This window comes from Salvia splendens, chromosome 13, assembly GCF_004379255.2.
Source record: "Salvia splendens isolate huo1 chromosome 13, SspV2, whole genome shotgun sequence".
Lineage (NCBI taxonomy): Eukaryota > Viridiplantae > Streptophyta > Magnoliopsida > Lamiales > Lamiaceae > Salvia > Salvia splendens.
Window position 1 is genome coordinate 8,706,727 of NC_056044.1, and position 19,327 is coordinate 8,726,053.

The following is a 19,327-nucleotide window of genomic DNA, read 5'->3' on the forward strand; positions in this document are numbered from 1 at the left end:
TTGGTCCACTTACATCGGAATGAACGAGTTCAAGTACTTCCTTGGCCCTATTGCCCTTAGCCTGAAAAGGCCTCTTGGTCATCTTGCCTTCTAAGCATGACTCACACTTATGAAAAGGTTCCTCCTCTAGATCTTTAATAAGATCTTGTTGAACAAGAGAATGGATCCTCCTTTCATTGGCATGACCAAGTCTAAGGTGTCATAAGTATATTTCGTTCATTGAACTTGAAGTTTCCTTTCGTTTCTTTGAAATTTTTGATGTTGTATTGAGTTCTGATTTGCGATTATTAAACTGTGTAGACGTGATTGTGTACAGATTGTTTTCCATGATACCACGACAGATATAAGACCATCTTTCTTAATAACGCATTTGTCATTAAAAGAAATCGAATATCCATCAAAAACCAATTTAGAAACTGAAATTAAGTTTATTCTAAAAGAAGGTATCAACAAAACATTCTTCAAAATAAAAAATCTATCACTACTAAAACGCAAATATATGTCTCCCACTGCTACGGCCGCCACTTTTGTAGCGTCGCCCAGCTGGACCTCGATCTCACGATCACGTAGCCGTCTTGTCACCTGCATTAAGTCAGGATCAAAACAAATATGATCAGTGGCGCCAGTGTCAATAATCCAAGTGCAAGTAGACTTCGAAGCCAAACATAACTCGGCTACTAAAGCTTGGTGCATACCTGTAGCCTTGCCCTTTTAGGACAATCTGGCTTCCAATGCCCCTTCTCTCCGCACTTGAAACACTTCCCCATGAGCTTCTTGTTTGCCCTCTTCTTCTTCTTTCCCTTAGCTATCTTGGCCGGTCCTGAGTTCGGTGCCTACCTTTTTCCTGCGCTAGGCTTGAAGCCAGAGGAACGAGGCGCCAAAGTCATCATGGCCGCCTTAGCCTGGACCATAAGGTTCTCTGCCGACTGAAGTTCAGTCAACAGCTCTGCCAAGGTGTAGTTCCTTTTGTTCATCTCAAAGTTGAGCTTGAACTGCTGGAAGCTAGGGGGAAGACTTTGAAGGATAATAGTCACCTGGGACTCGGGATCGATCGTCCCTCCCAAGACCTCAATTTGGTTGAGGTGGCCCATCATCTCGAGGACATGGTCCCTCACAGACGAGCCTTCCTTCATAGTCTTCGACATGATACTCCGAAAGGCTTGAGACTTAGCCGTTCGATTCTGAGTACCAAAAAGATTCTTGAGATTCTGCATAATCTCAGCGGCAGTTTCCATGGCTGAATGCCGATGCTTGAGTACTGATGACATAAATGCCAACATATAGCACTTAGCCATCTCATTCGCCTTATGCCACCGTCTGTGTGCATCTCTGACTCCTACCGCAGCGTTAGCTGGAGGCACTGGAGATCGCGGGGTTGTGAGTACAAAGATATACTCACCTGCTGTGAGAACGATGTCTAAATTTTGTTTCCATTCTATGTAATTTTGGCCCTCGAGTTTATTTTCTTTAAGTATTGCAGAAAGAGGATTGAACGACATATTGACGATTTGATTTGCACTGCAAAACATAATATTTACCTTTTGTCATAAACTTTTGTAAGAAGTTTGATTAGATTAACCATAAAACTTTTCAAAATCTTACAACAGTAAAATTAAAATTTTGTATCCTCCAGAGGAAGTTAATACGCATTAAAATCTTACAATTTTTACTGGTCACAACACCGACGAATAGTCCAGAGACCACAGAGTGGCATGGCCGCCTAATGTTGCCTAAGCAAGACCACCGAATTTAGCATTACAGAATCTCATTTCTACAACACACTCCCATAACAATGCTCATGCGCTGCTAACAAGATCAAGCTATCCCATAAATTATGTGTGAACTTCTGAATCTCGTAGTTTCTTAGGATTATTGTCCCCACAGTGCAGGTGGCGATAATATCGGAAACCACATTCTAGTTCATACTATTTATATTTAAGAAGTCCGCCTTATGAACTCGCTATTTCCTAGGATTATTGTCCCCACAGTGCAGGTGGCGATAATATTGGAAACAGCTTCATAAATTACAAACCAATTGGTGGAGACCATATACAAACGTTGAGTTCGTAATTATAGCTTAGATATTTTGGGTTATGGTTTTTATTCAATTATCCTTAGCCTTGAGGCAGATTAAGGCTTAATTAAATTCTGTTGGTATTTAATATGCTGGATAATTTAATCTTTATTTATAGTTGGCGTCTTCCATTAAGAAAATAATGTTCCAGTATTTAATTCTTATTCATGTCTACTATAAGATATATCTAAAATAATTAAATTATTTAATTCTTAATAAGACATGAAAAATTAAATTCAATTATTTCCATGTTTAAGATTAGGAAGAGAAGATTTATTATTTAATGTATTCATACATATATATCCTTATTAGGATTCTAGATATATAATTATTAGGAAACTATTATATTATTCTCATCCACATCATCTAGGAATAAAATAATATTTTTTATTTCAATAGATATAGATAATAATAAATATATTCCTAAAATCTATATAAATATTAGGAAACTATTAAATTATTCTCATCCATATCATCTAGAAATAAAATAAAATTATTTATTCCATAGATATAGATAATAATAAAAATATTCCTAAAATATAGCTAAATCTTCAAAAAAGATTTTATTTTCATTAAATAATAATATTTTAATGATATCTTTTAATAAAATAATTAAATAATCATTAAATAATCCTTAATCGTTATCTCATCGTACGAGGTTCGCACGAACGATGAACGACGAAAATCCGACGAGTTCTTCATCAGACCACGACGCACGCAGCGTCACAGCCACCAGCGCGCAGGTGGCGCACCAGCGTCTCGGCCCGTCGAGTAATCGGGTGTCGTCTCCGTCTCGGCCAGCGGCGAGCACCCGTCTCGGTCGTATCGACCGTCAGGTGCCGACGCGTCTCGGCCCAGCGTTCCATCAGGCAGCTCGAGCTCTCGGCCAGCAGAGCGCATGGTGGCGCGCCTGCTCTCGGCCAGCTCCGACCGCCTGTCTCGGCATCTTCGATGCGCCGGGTGGCGCGCGCTCTCGGCCAGCGGCTCGCGCAACAGCGCAGCTGCTCTCGGCCAGCGCCGCCATCCGTCTCAACCCTTCCGCCTAGGGTTCTCGGCCTGGTGGCTCAGCACCTCGGCATGTTCTCGGTCGAACTGTCGTGCCACGCCTTCCGCCGTGTCGATCTCGACGCGAGCTCCGTCTGGGGCGTGCGGTCTCAGCCAGCGGCGTGCACGAGCCCATACTCGTCTGTACGTCGCCCCGTGATCGCGGTTCCCTGGCTCCCACTGTCTCGACTACCCTACCTCGATCGCGCGTGGTATAATCCGTCTCGGCGCGAGTGCCGACAGATTGCACGTCTCGTACGATCGAGCAATTCAAGTTCTTTGATTCGATAGTTCTTGAGTTCATCATGCATATAAATTAAACAAAACACCAAGAACATGCTTCGCAATCAAATAATACATGCATACATGAATTTCGCGAAATTTAAATCCAAATCATCAGAGCCAAAGACTGGCTCTGATACCAATTGAAGGGGTTGGCAGCGGAAGCGTGCGAGAGATCCGATCACATAAATTTGATCTATTTAGCAGATTATTTAGGCAAATTCTATTCGCGTAATTATCACATGTATCATGCTCATAACTTGAATTAAAACATGCTTTAGCATATGAAATCCCTAAAACATGCTTACTACGGAATTAGCCAATTTACCTCGTGGATTCAATCAAGAATCGATGATGGCTTGCTCCGTCTCCACGTGAATGACTGTCGATCGGGATGATATCGGAGCGTGATCTGACTCGCTCACGTTGGCGTCATAGGTATGGTCGCGGTTACTGTACTGTTTGCACGAACCCTTATTTGTTGGGGAATATGGTTGAGCCACACTTGCCACAACGAGTGTTGCAACAATTTGGGGATTGTCCACCGTATATCCCGCTTGTCAACGGTTCCGGTTCCTGCATTTTGATGAAACAGGATCGTCGTGGCAAATCTGGGCCGAATTCGGGTTTGAGTACCAGACGCAATCAATATAACAGAATTGGGGACAATAGGCACAACATGGTGTGGACTGATCTGGAGTACTCAAATGAGCCTATTGCAACTGATGAATATATGGATTGGTTTCGCCGGATAACTGTGGGGTACTTAACTAAATGGCGTGCATGCTCAAGAGGGCTTCCATGAAACGGCATCCTCTCATAGCTACGCGGTAAATTGAAACACTATTAATTATTTAAATTCATATGATGAAATGTAATTAACTTTGAAAATTGTAGATTGAGACGCTTCAAAAAATACGCCACTTTCTAAGTGGGCAAGACATGACAGGACGACCGGATTTGTTTACAATTTCGAGGATGGTTGAAGATGGTCTGCAGATATTTGGGGAGGCTGAGATGATGGACTACCGTCCTTCCCAGCGCTCTGAGCTGGACATTGACATGTCTGTGAGGCAAAAAAGGGAAGCGACGTGGAAAGAAGAAAACTGCTGGTGGAGAGTCATCATCTTCAAGGATGGATGCTCATTTGGTAGATGATTCCGATGAAGATTTTATGCATCCACCTCCACTTAGATCTGCAGTTCGAGGTCGTCATTCTGTCAGCCACACTGGTGGTACAGGTGAAGATATTGGTCTCAGTGATGTCCACCATTCTCCACCTCGGTCTTCTGTGCAAGATGACTTTTTGGGGTGGATTTAGAGAATGTCGTTGTTCAAGATACTCCTCCCTCTAGACTCCCTACTTCCAGAATCGGGAAGGGAATCCGTGGCCTGTTTATGCGGAAAAGGCGAGACGATTGAACTAAAAAACTCCCTACTTTTTTGTTTGTTTATTGAGTTGAACATTGTAATGTTTATATTTGATAATTGTACAACTCTCTTTTTATTCATATTTATATTTTTGAAGTGGGAATGATTGTAATATTCTGTTTTGAGCATTGTAATAAGCATGATCGGGGTAGAAACGGTTGGTTGAAATTGGAAGGCAAACATTTTGACTAATCACACCAATGGAGTAGGCGTGTTTACGGAAAAACGCTAACTTGGCAAACATTCTGACTAAACACGCCAATGGAGTAGGCGTGTTTACGGAAAAATGCCAACTTCCAAGTTGGCGTTTTACACTTTGATGTTTCGTCCGAGATTTTAACCAACGCAATACACTCATTCTGTAATGACTCGCCAGTCCCGTTGGTGTTTTTATGAAACGCCTACACGGTTGGCGTTTTAGGGAAAAACGCTGACTTCGTTGGTGTGTTTATGGAAAAACGCCAATTTGGTTGGCGTTTTACACTTTGATGTTTCGTCTGAGATTTTAACCAACGCAATACACCCATTCTGTATTAACTCGCCAGTCCCGTTGGCGTTTTTATGAAACACGCCTACACGGTTGGCATTTTAGAGAAAAATGCCGATGTCATTGGCATGTTTGGGAAAAACGCCAACGCGACTGGTGTTTAATGCAGAAACATTTTCCTCCTTTTTTTATTTCTAACAATAACATACCCTACAAAGCCACCATCACAATACAATATATTATATAACATAGCCACCATCACAATACAATACATTATGTAACATATTGAATACTACATAAGTCCACACAAAATACCACAAGTCCAAATAGTAATCAATACATAAGTTCAAATAGTTCTCAAATAGTAATCAATACATAAGTCTAAACAATCAAGAAGTCGAACAGTTGCGCCTGTCGTGACCAGGTTGACGGCATTGTTTACAACGACGTCGGGCTCGTGGCTGGTCAGCTTCACGGACATCCATCTGATTAGGAATCCTAGTTGTAAGGTATCGACCACGACTTCGATGCATTAACTGAGTTCGTGAACACTGCAAAGTCTATTCAGGCATGTCCCAATAATCTGGGTGTCTAAGTGGATTGAACACCCCAGAATATTGGTGTACCCAAACACTTGTGTGGTATACGGGATTAACAAGCGATATCATGTTGTCGTTTTAAATCGCGCAACTGCCGCTGCATGTGAACACGGAAGTCTCCACATCTGCCACTTTTGACATTTGCAGTTTGACTCCAAATACAACACCTTCCACTTGTTACCACCCTTTCTCCCAATTCGACGTCTTATTCGAACCACATAAATCCCTCGAATTGAGCTTGGTGCTCTCACATTATGTAACTGACCTTTTGCGTCATTTTTGCACACCTTTTCATGCGTCCACGGGGTAAGTTGTGTCGCACATTGTCTTGATGCAATTGCCTGCTCATTGAACCATTATATTGTCCTCCAAAGTGTCATATCAATGCAAGCTTTGATTGGGAGTTCTCTTGCGCCTCTCAACACATTGTTGTAAGATTCCACCATATTAGTAGTCACCTCACCCCATCTCTTGTGTTTGTCGTACGCCAAATTCCATTTTTCTTTATCCACGGTATCAAGGTACTGCAAAGCCTCGTTGTTGACATCTCGAAGGAAGCGACGTCTTTTCTTAAACTTGCGATTTTTGGTAGCAATACTCATTTTCCAAACCAATCTTTTAACCATGATACCTTTGTGATTCTGCAGAACATTCTTTTTAACATGTACCAAGCAAAACTTGTGATGACCTTTAGGTTCTTCTTTCCATATGAGAGAATTCATTGCATCTATGATTCCCACATGCCTATCAGATATTACACATATTTCATGCTTTGCTACATGAAGTCTAATGAGTTCCATAAACCAATTTCAACTTTCTTTGGTTTCCTCATCAACAATGGCATATGCAACAAGCAAACATTTCTTATTAGCATCAAATACGGCAATAAGAATTTTACCTCGACATCGTCCACGTAGATGAGTTCCATCAACTGTTAAAACTGGTTTGCATAGTTGAAAAGCCTCCACAGCTGGTCTAAAAGCCCAAAATACGTACTTGAATACCTTGTTCATACCATGGCTTAATCTATCATCATGCAACCATTCGACAATTGTACCACGATTTTGTCTTTGCATTTCATTCAAATAAGACGGTAAAACTTTGTATGACCACTCTCATCCACCACATACAAGCTCAATAGCTGTCCTCCGAGCATACCATGCTTTCTTGTAACTAATTTTCACATGAAATCTATTTTCAATATCCGCCACAATAGCTTTTACCTTGTAGGTAGGATCGTTTTCTATCTAATGTCGAACACTCAATTATATCATGGACGACGAAAGATTAGCGTGCCCATTATAAATACGATCCCCCATACAAGTATGAACAGTGCTAAACACTCTAATTTGCCAGTGTTCATCATGCTTTCTCAATGTTGCTCGACACTCCTACAAACATTTCGGTAATGACATATCTCTCGGATTTCCTTGTGGCCACTTACAAACTGCATGTCATCTCTTTCCTTTACTTTCAGCAACTGTATATTGTCGGATTTTTTTCCAAATGGCAAAAAGTTACAGCTGTCTTCAATTCCAACTTCGTTCTAAATTTAGTATGCAAACTGACATTGCTATGATCTTTTTCATTCCAATAATGCATATTGGGATCAGCAGACTCAAAGTTCTTTGGATCAAAGCTATCATATGTACCTGGTAAGGTGCGAAAATAGTTCATTCCACGTTGTGGGAACTGTGGAACTACTCTTCCTCCGGCTGCTCTTCCTCCAACTGCTGTTTCTCCAACCACTGTTTCTTCAACTGATGTTTCTCCAACTGGAATAAATGGTCTTGAATCAACAAATTGTTCATCATCAGACGGATCACCATCTGAGTCTGTACTATCACTGTTTACATCTTCAGAATCATAAGGTGATTGTGGATCAACAAAGTCGGCTTTATCAGGACCTATAATGTCATCAACCACATGACAATTGTCACTGTCCCCTAAACGCACGCCTCCAACATCAAAATCTTGTGTTGCAACGAAACTTGGTTCTTGGGCTCTCGTAGACATACCAACATCATAACTTATGACATGATGACTTATTTGTTGAGTAATTGCCGAATACTCAACAAATAATTCAATTTGACCTTCTGTAGCCATACTCTCACTGAACATTAGTGGTATGCAAACTTCTTCTAGTAGAATACCTATAAACGTGATTTCAGATCCAACGCATATAGTACGTTTCCATATTATTTGAACTTTGTTTTCAAATATGCTTATCCCAATCATTTCACAAATTGTTTCCACAAGCTTATCATAGGAAACACTTTCATCCAACATAATGAACCCTTTTGAAAAAGGAGGATCATATGAAATAACTGCTCCAGGAATTATCTTTCCACCCCAATATAAATTGACACACCACGTCATACTATCTGCAATAATGTAAAACACAAATAAATTTGTATTATTTTTACATTTATCATTATGTAGAGTGAGCCAAAAATTAGTCAAAAATTAGATATTAATTACATCAAATATATACTATCATAACAATCCATCAAATATTGGTAAAAAAATTAGATATACTACATATATAATATCATAACAATCTATCAAATATTTCTATTAATTACACTACAATATATACTATCATAAAAATCCATCAAATATTGGTCAAAATTTAGATATACTAACCGAATAGGAAGACTAATGTTTGGAAGAATGAGCCAAAATCGAAATCTTCACCCTCAAATCGCCGATTGCGTCGACCCAAGCAAGGGTTTCCTTAAGGTTTTTCGCATTTGGGGAGAGTTTTCGCATTTGGGGAGGGAAAATGATTAGGGTTCGCGTTTTTGGGAGAATTGTGTCTGTAATAGCCGAGACTTAGATTCTCGAGAGTTGTGAAATAAAATGCGAGAAATTTTATTAAAGAATGAATGAGTATTTTTTTTTAATTCTTGAGAAAGATCACAAATACAATTTCCAGAATCTCAAACTAATAACTTACAACCTCCGACGATGAGAATAAATGAAACGAGATCCGACAACTAGCAATAGTACATGTGTTGAACAAACAAAGGAACAAAGGAGGGTTCAAAGTGAACTACTACAACCGAGAGTTCATAGTGAACTTCCTCGGCCTTCAACGTGAGCCATCTTGGCCCCAAAATCCCAGACGAGCCGGGAGGGTGAGGCCACGAGGAGAGACGGCCTCGGCACTACAGCCTTAGCCCCGCCAAGAACCACGAAAGGGGATTAGAATGCATGAAACAAAATGCAACTAACACCATGTTTCAGTAAAGGAAAGAGGATCAGTACCTTTCAAAAAAATGAGAGAAAGCCGGGCCGAGAAGGGCAAGATCAGCCAGTAAACTCTTCTCCAACAACTGCACACTGCAAGGCTGCAGTTAGCAGCTTGTACCGTCAGTTTTCAGACCTTCCATGGTCGAGAGAAGTAGCCACAAATGCCATCTCCTATGTGCACCTGCAATAAGAGACAACAACCCATTAACTCACCAAGTACTAGGCCTGCACATGAAGCCAAAAACGGTTAAAACACTATAGAATTTAATCAAACCAGAAGTCACTAAACCCACGAGTACAACCCCAGTACTACCCTCACAGAATCAGCCACATAGAGCCAATTTTTCGGCCGGAATGTGCAGCAAGAGAGTACCAGCATAAGCACCAATTTCAGTTACTAATCAGAGGCATAGTAGAGAGCCATAGGCTCACTCAGGTCAAGGGTACACGGCTTGTAATTTACAGGAAGACCAGCCAGAATGGCACAGCCTGGGTGTTCCTTTTCAGCCAAGTACACAGCCTTTAACAGGCTTTCAGTTACACACCATCCTATATATAGGATATAACCCCAGCCTTTGTTTCCCTCCCCACCAGCATAAGTCAGTGAATCCCAGAGTGAGAGGGACCGAGGCAGCGAGAGGGAGAAAGGGAGGCTGAGACCAAGGGCTGGAACCGAGAGACATAGATCAAGGGCCGTGTTACAACCCAACTGCAAATCTCAGCAGGTAACTCATCCAACAACCAAGATCTAAGCTCATGTTACTCATAAGTATCATGTTTACCCACGAGCATGCTAAGATTATATCATTTCAGAACCCAACATGATGAAAACCATAGATAAAGAACAGTAACAACACCATATGCTATCAAACTCTCGAGACACTACCTAGATCTTGATTATGGATGAGTTGAACATAGATTTGTAGTGGAACTCAACAACCAAATCCAAACTACAACACAATCGGTTGAACATAGAAATTCTCCCGAAAGAGCTTAGAGAGAGAGTAAGAACTTAGCTTCTGCCGAATAGAACCCATAGCCTAAGCTAAGTAAAGAATAAAAAGAGGGCTTAGCTTAGGGGTTGTCAGAGATGGCGGTGACGACGGAAAGGCGCCGGCTGAGGGAACCGTGGCCGAGTTCCAGCTCGATGTCGGAACCCCAGCCGAGCTGAGGTGTTGACGGAGGGGAGCGCGATGGTGACCGTGACGCCGAGAGCTGGAGTCGTCGTCATGAGCAGCCAACGGCGACGTCGGGGTACCGACTGTAGAGAGAGAGGAAAAAAAGTCTCGGAGAGGAGTCATTTGGCAAGGCGCTGACGAGATTCAAGCCGAGCTCGAATCAGAGGAACGAAGAAGGCCGACACCTCCCTCCGTGGACGCAAGCGCACGTCAGACGACGACTTCCGCCGAAGAACGCGTGCCGCCGGAAGGTTGATCGACGGACGGTGATAGGGGGAGAAATGGCGTAGTGATACGCCGAGAGATCCTGTCGGCGATTCTCCGGCTAGTTGAGAGGAAGAGCGGATTCCCGATTAGGGATCTGATTCCCTCAATTTGGGGAAGTAACTTTGTGAGAAGGAGAAATGAGAGAGGCCGATCCTAGGGGTGGTCTCATTTGGTTTTTGGGCCACTGAAATTGGGCCTCAACTTAAAAATAAAATAGAAGGAGAAGGGAAATGGGCATGAGGAAATAAAATAGTCTGGGCCGATTTTTGCCTAAGAAATTAAATACATTTTCCTAGATGGGCATGGTTTTAGTTGGAGCTATACTCTAAAATTAGTTCCAAAGTATAATGGGATTTAATTACTAAGCCGCGGAAGGAAAGAAAAATTTAGCCGTGTGGGATAGCTTTTCGAAAAATAATTAAAGCGGACTTTAATAGTCATAGTTTTAATTAAAGAATTTAGATCTCTAAGTCCTAGAAAGAAAGAGATAAAATAAAAGAGCACACGCTTAGGCATGCATACATGCAAGACAAGTGATTATTTAAAGCCTAATTTAAGTATATTAAATTTTGTAAAGGAACGTCGTCGCTCGACGCGTAATCTCAAGATAGGAAGCACCCGTTTTGCAAGAGTTTAAGTAATTAAGGTGACCTTTCTTTTCCTTCTTTTAAAGCGTGTTTTATATGAAAACATGATTATTTGAATGAGTTGTCATGCCATGTTTTGTTTTATGATTGTCTATCTGTTGGCTATGCCAACCTAGTTAAATCGAATTTGGGTCCCAGTAGGTTAGTAAATCCTACTCGGACTAGTGTACACATATGGACCGTGAGCTAGCGCCAGGTTGGCCGGTCCAGGGGCCGTGAGCTAGCGCCAGGTTGGTCGGTCCAGGGGCCGTGAGCTAGCGCCAGGTTGGCCGCCCCAGTGATCGTGGAATGTGGCCACATTCCCGATTCACGCATTGAGATATGGTATATCATCAGAAGTTTAAAAGACTGCAGTCTATTTTCAGAAAGAAATAATAGATTTTAGTGACCGCGGACTTGTTTTCAGAAAAACCCCGCGTTTACTCAGCTTGGCTGACAACTAAAAGAAAACAGTTTTTCAGCATAAGCCCACTGAGTGAATCAAGTACTCAGCCCTGCATATTGTTTTCCTTAATGTGCAGGTTGATCGTTGTCAAGGCCGAGGAGGTGTTGGGACAGAAGGCTAAATAAGTAGGAAGATAGCTGGTGTAGTATGTCTTCATACATATTACATCTGTCTTGGTACTCTTCCGTTGCGCAAATTTAGAACTTGCTTTTAGCAAAGACAATTGTTCCATAACTACTCTGATTCAGTGTGATTTGTACCCTCAACACATTTCAGACAATGTTTCCTTTGATTTAAGCATCTTGATGAGTTGAGACAGTTTCGGTAAGTTTTAGTCGCGATATAGCTACACTTTCTTTGACTAGGGAGATGTGGTCGTGACAGTGTCTGATATCTGGTTCAACGCTAACACGCCCACCTGGATGGCATTTTTAACAAAAAACGGCAACCTTGATGGCGTTTTTCAACTAAGAGCATCTCCAATGGCGGACATCCGGTCGGACTTCCGTGACGGGCGACCGGGACGTCCGCCATTGTAACACATACAGTTGGATACGGACGTCCCGTATGGACGTCGGATGTCCTCGGATATCCGCGCGACGGGCGGGTGGACGTCCGCCATTGTGGCGTGGGTCGGATGTCCGCCGCGGACGTCCGGGTTATAATTTTTTTTAATAAAAAAACTCTATATATACGGCTCGTTGAACTTCATTTCATTCGCACCACTTGTGTTAACAAGTTTCTCTCTCTACATCTCTATTTTCAAGTATATCTAGAATGGCTAGTAGTCGTGCGGGTGGTAGTGGCGGGGGCGCTAGTGACAGTGATAGCGAGGATGAATTGGAGGTCGCTGTGGAAGGTGCGATAGATAGGCTGCTACACTAGAGGGAGCAGCGGCGGTACCTCGGCCGATCCGTCGTCGAACTACAATACCCCGTGACCAGCGTGCTGCACATATTCGGTTGTATCATGACTACTTCGCTCCGCAGCCGCGTTTTGGGGATGCCTTATTCCGGCGACGTTTTAGGATGCATCGTCCACTGTTTATGCATATCATGGGTGCTTTAGAGAGAAGATACCTGTATTTTAGGATCAGGGAGGATGCAGTTGGCAAACCCGGACTCACGCCCTTACAGAAGTGCACTGTCGCAATCAGACAATTGGCGTACGGAGGCGCGGCCGACATGTTCGACGAGTACCTCTACATTGGCGAGTCGACAGCCGTCGAGTGTCTCCAGAATTTTTGCGCGGGCGTGAGAGTGATATTCGGGGAGCGGTTTCTTCGGAGTCCGAGTCCCGAAGACTACTAGAGGCTGATAGATATGCATGGGTCGATGCACGGGTTCCCTGGGATGTTAGACAGCATAGATTGTATGCATTGGGAGTGGAAGAACTGCCCCGCCGCCTGGAAGGGGATGTACACTACCGGCTTCAAAGCCAAGCATCTCACGATGATCCTTGAAGCTGGATCCTTGAAGCTGTAGCTGACTACCGGCTGTGGATATGGCATGCTTATTTTGGAGTCGTCGGGTCGAACAACGACATCAACGTTCTCCAGTCGTCTCCCCTGTTCAACGATCAGTGCAATGGCGTTGGTCCCGCCATCAGTTTCGTCGCCAAAGGCAACCAACACAATATCGGATACTATTTGGCGGATGGGATATACCCAAACTGGCCCGTCTTTGTGAAGACAATCAAGCATCCGCTCGGACAAAAGAAGACATACTTTGCGAGCCGTCAGGAAGCAGCGCGCAAGGATGTGGAGCGGACATTTGGTGTGCTCCAGAGTCGATGGGCGGTAGTGAAGGGTCCTGCACGGCAGTAGTATATTCCCAACATCGGCGATGTCATGTACGCATGTATTATAATGCACAACATGATTGTCGAAAATAAAGCTGCAGAACTGACTCAGTGGACCAATGAAGATGATACGGGTGTAGGTCCAAGTCACGGCGTGGCCACCGCGAATGTGAATATGAGGGTACCTCATGGAGAGGTCGAGCGGCCAACATGCGGCAAACAGATGCACATGTTCGACTTCAGCACGATATTATCGAAGAGGTTTGGACGCGAGGGGTTGACGTTGATGTGAAGTCCTAGTGACGTGACAGGAGGTGCTTTTGGGAAGTCCTAGTGGATGTCCGAGTGGGACATCCGTGCATTGGAGATGCTCTAAACACGCCAACCAAGTAGGCGTATTATATGATTTAAAGACGCCAACACACATGACGTTTTTTATTTAAACACGCCAACCAAGTGGGGGTGTTACACTTTAAACTGTATTTGTATAAAATAAGACGAAATTGTATAGCATTTTTACTTAATAACACGCCAACAAGGGTGACGTTTTTCCCATATATGGAAGAAATAACAAAATGAGTACATTTTTGTTATTCTAGTTGTAGACTACCCCCACGGATCGGATTTTCTCTGCGGTAATCTCCCCAAAACCTCGCATAATTCTCCCGGCGATCGATCCGTTTGACCCCGTCTGGGTTTTGCAAACCCTAATTGCACATACAGAGTGAAAGAAGCTGAATCCTCACTTTTCTGATCATGGTTTACATTGAATCATGGGACGATTTCGTGGAAAAGTCCGTCCAATTGTTTCGATCCGATCCCGAAAAAGTATTTCTCTTCACCTCAACTATGCTGCACTCATATCATTTGTATTCCATGATATCTAACTGACGGATATCCTTTTAATGGGTGCCACAGACTCGTTATGCTATGAAATACAGGCATTGTGATGGAAAATTGGTGCTCAAAGTCACCGATGATAGAGAGGTCAAATTTCTGAATACTTTAACATTTATGTTTGTTTTCGAATTTTTGGTGCTAGCGAATCTTACAACTGGTAATCGATTTTTGAATTCAAAGTGAAACGAATGGTGAGAAAAATTTCATGCCAGAGATATCATATGCTGTCTATTTCTGGGAGTGATGAAATTATTCTTGAAGATGTATTCATTGATTAAGGTGTTTGGGGAAGTTCTTATAGCTGTAAGTTACTATAATGGATAAGCTTCAGCAGCATTACTTCGCAATTATGTCACACTTATATCCTTAAGAGAAAGTACAACTTCAACCAGCTTGGCACATTTCGGGTTTAAATTTTAAAAGATCTTCAAATATGTTCAGCTATGTCCTTAGGACGTTAAAATCTAGTTGGTGTTTAGATCTTTTAACATCCCTTTGAAATGTGACTGGCCTTCTGGTTATTTGCATGTGATTCAATATGTACTGTGTAGATTGTAATCACTTATTGAACTGTAAGTGCGTTCAGGTGCTTAGACTGTTAGACTCACCTATATCATAGGTGAAGTATATATAGATTTGAAAAATCAGATGATCAAGTAAATTACCATTTGCTTTAAAATTTAAACTGGCTTCTGGTCCTCAGGCAGACCTATTTCTTGGAACATGCAATCCTGTATCTTACATGGAATTTATAATCATCTTGTGATCCAGTAATTTACCACAAACATTCGATATGCTGACCTCATAATGGATGAGCCTTCAGCTTTAACTAAGATGCCTGTACCAGAAGTTTGGACACTTGCTATGCACATTTCATACTAGAAGTGCCCCCTGACAGGGGTTAGATGAACCTTAGATGCAGCATGCAAAATTGTGTTGGCTCATGAAATTCCAGTAGCAGTTAGAATGAATCTATCATGCTGATTGGGTCAGTGTTTAGTCATGCACATGGATGGAAAAGTATTAGGTGATTTCGTTTTATGAGTGCTATCTTATTTGATTAATGTATATTTATTATTTAAGGGTCCTTTTGTAGGTGTTCAATTTTCTTAGTAACTTGGCATATTTTTTTTGCACTCGAGTTTCCATTTACGAGCACTAGATTATTACACTGATAGGGCAAGATGATTGTGATGTTATTTGGAGGTCGGTTGTATCATTCCGAGTGGGTTCTTTCTTTGTCTAGATTTACTAATCGTCTAATCCCCTTACCTTATAATATATACTTAAACCGTCCATAAGGTGAAAGATCTTTCTTACTCGTTGTGCATTCAGTTTGAATGTGTGATTATCATATCTAAATTAGCTTACCTTGCACTTGATAGATTTGTCAACTAAAAAATCTTGAAGATGCTTGAGATTTTAGAATTTAGCTGAATATGGCTGGCTACTTGTATTTGTTACCACAATTTTAAGATTAGAACTTACTGAGTGGAATGTGAAAATCTATGTCAAGAACGATGATCAGTAATTTCTTTATTTCTTTTCTTTCAGTGTATCAAATTTAAGACAGACCAAGCTCAGGATGCAATATGGCTGGCTACTTGTATTTGTTACCACAATTTTAAGATTAGAACTTACTGAGTGGAATGTGAAAATCTATGTCAAGAACGATGATCAGTAATTTCTTTATTTCTTTTCTTTCAGTGTATCAAATTTAAGACAGACCAAGCTCAGGATGCAAAGAAGATGGAGAAGTTCAATAACATCTCCTTTACTTTGATGGCTCGGGGACCTGATGGTAATGTCTTGGCCCATTATTTTCCGTCATCTAGCTGCCTTTGTCTAGGGATAAGGGTTGATATAAATTACTATGAGTTTAGGTGCATTCATTATACCTGTAATGTAAGTTAATAAATCAGGACAGAAAACATACGCAATTTTTGTAGATTATGAATTCAGAGGTGGTGTAAGAGTTAAGATTGGAAATTATGTTAGTAGCTTTACATGATTATCCATTAAAAAGGCACAGAGGGTCTCCTAATCTGCAATTTATGTGCCTTTTGAGTGTGTGTGATAGAATGAATTATGTTGCCACGATCGTTGCTAACTCTTTTGTGGAATAGTCTGTAGGCATCTCCTTCATCTTTTGTACTCCCTCCGTTCCACGTTACTTGAGGCGTTTCTTTACGGCACGAAATTTAAGAAAGTTGTGTTTAGTTAGTTAAATAAAGTAGAGGAGGGAATAAAGTAAGAGAAAAAAGAGAGAGTAAAGTAAAAGAAAGAATAAAGTAGGTGTGATTAGATGTTTTGTTTTTAGTCAAAAAGAGAGAGTAAAGTAAAAGAAAGAATAAAGTAGGTGTGATTAGATGTTTTATTTTTAGTCAAAAAGAGAAATGACTCAAGTAACTTTGGACAACCCAAAAAGGAATACGACTCAAGTAACTTGGGACGGAGGGAGTATTTTATTAATTTCTTATATAGGAACTTCCTGCTGTCAATTGTTTTTTTAAGTGTAGGTGCGTTCATACCTGCAACATGAGTTAATGATTCAGGATAGAAAATATACACAATTTATGTAGATTATGAATTCAGAGGTGGTGACAGAGTTAGTATTGGAAATTATTTAAGTAGCTTTACAAGGTTAATATAAATTATGAGCGTAGGTATGCCCATTATACCTGTAATGTATAATAATCCCGGACAGAAAATGTATGCAATTTATGTAGATTGTGAATTTAGAGGTAGAGTCAGAGTTAAGATTGGAAATTATGTTAGTAGCTTTACATGATTATCCATTAAAAAAGCACACAGGTCCCGGTCACCTAATCAGCAATTTTGCATTCGTTCTGAGAGTGTGATAGAGTGAATTGTTATCTCCCTATGATATGAAGTGAAAGGCGGACGGATCATATACTCTCGATAATATGTTGACATAAGTAGCATATTGGTCAGCAGCCATGATTAGGGAAACACATGAACTGAAATTTGATAGAACATTGAATGTAAACTGAAATGAACAATGATAATCCTCTTATGAGGCCCTACGGTAAAATAAACTACTCTCAATACTTCCCATTCTTTCAAACCTTAAGGGACCTATATATACTATAGGAACTAAAGATAAAAATTACTATAATTACTTGATGTAACTTCCCATTAACTTCAAATAACTACCCGTTAGTTTAATCCAAGCAATGATATAACCCTACCGAATGTTGCCACGGTCTGCTAACTCTTTTAAGGAATAGTCTGCAGGCATCTCCTTCATCCATGGTACTCCCTCCGTCCCTCTATAGTAGGGTCATTTCTTTTCGGCACATGGATTTAAGAAAAAATGTTTTAAGTAAAATGGTTTTAAGAGAGGTAAGTAAAGGGAGAATAAAATAGAAAAGAAAAAGATAGAGTGATGAAGAGAGTAAAATAAGAGAGGGAAAATGTATTGCTTTTTGCCAAAAAAGGAAATGACTCAGCTACAGTGGACAATCCAAAAAGGAATACGACTCAACTAAAGTGGGACTGAGGGATTTTATTTTATAGGAACTCTCTGCCGTCATTTTTTTAATGTTATAGGCTATTATGAATCTATGATCCAATATTATTATGGAGATCGGTAGATAATGATCTTCAAAATTTTCTTAGACCTGTGATTTTCAGGTCTTGGGATGCTACTTCCTTCTCTATAGCCCTTCAGCATTAGCAAGGAACATGATTATAGTACCTATAAATAAATAAAAAATGAATTTATTTTTGAAAACACAGTCAATTTTCATGGAAAATGCCACATAGAAATATGGAATCAAGATTGAGGATGACACCATTCATTGGGTAAAGGTATAAGTTAGGTCTTTGATAGTCCACTTCAGGTAGACGATTTTGTGCCAGAACTTCTGCTACGTTTTAATATTTTGTGCTCTACTCTAGTAAAAATGTTTTTTGTGAAATGTATAAGATACTATGGATCTGTGATCCGTTTTGGGTTTCATTTTGGAATGTGTTTGTACTGTGATTAATAGTAGGTTATTTGAAATATTTTGGATAAAGAACAACGTTTTGGAAGAAACTATTGGAGAGTGTTTTAGTTTATTCTTTTATTAGTTGTGTTTGTGTTGGAGAGTACAGGATGTCTTAATTAGTCTCACTTGTTCGGGTTGTTAATATAAAATGATAAAACCCCCAATATAAAATGTTACACTTGTTCCTGATTGAAAAGTATAATTAGACTCCTTTCTCGCTAATCTCTTTGCTTTTCTGTAGAGCTGCTACAAATATGAACTCGCTAGAGTTTTCTGTTTATACCATTAGTTTTAGTGTTAATTGCGATTTGGATTCTGATTGTAGTAAAAACGGTATGCAAGCAAGAGGTTGTAGTAAAATTTGCCACATCCTATTTGTCTGTTTCCATTCATTCTCATCTTAGAATAATTTGAAAATTATGTGTCTGTTTCCAGCCGACATAACTGAAGGTGGAGGAAAAGAACAAGTTGAAGCACAGGCACCAAGGAGAGGAAGGGGAAGGAAGCAATAGTATTACGATTCATCAGCATCTGCCTCCCCAACGTAAGAAACCATTCTGTGAGACATGGTTTAATTTAGTTATAATTTATTTCATGTGAGATGCAAAGAATTTTGGTTTAATTTAGTTATGATTTATTTCATGTGAGATGCAAAGAATTTTGGTTTATTCCTATTATTGAAGATAACAGTGCGTGAAATGGCTTTGGTAACTTCATTTCACTGATACTTTTGTTGTCGCAAACTTTACCCCCTGCTGCTTCGCTCATCTTCTTAAAAATAGTTGAAAGCCCCGATGAATTTGTTTGTTTTTTTAGAACCGATTTTAAGAAGAATGAAATCGCAATACATTAAATTCATAGTACAAGTTTGCATCTTAAGTTAAAGATTATCATAAAATCTT

General features: G+C 40.6%; 1 protein-coding gene across 1 annotated transcript; it reads left to right on the plus strand.

Annotated features, from left to right (window-relative positions):
* Positions 1-14,126: 14,126 nt before the first annotated feature.
* Positions 14,127-19,152, plus strand: LOC121761132 (signal recognition particle 9 kDa protein-like). The gene is made up of 4 exons (XM_042156732.1): positions 14,127-14,337; positions 14,428-14,496; positions 16,117-16,210; positions 18,861-19,152. The coding sequence occupies exons 1-4, from the start codon at positions 14,266-14,268 to the stop codon at positions 18,935-18,937; spliced, it is 312 nt and encodes a 103-aa protein (XP_042012666.1). The 5' UTR covers positions 14,127-14,265; the 3' UTR covers positions 18,938-19,152.
* The last annotated feature ends 175 nt before the right edge of the window (positions 19,153-19,327 follow it).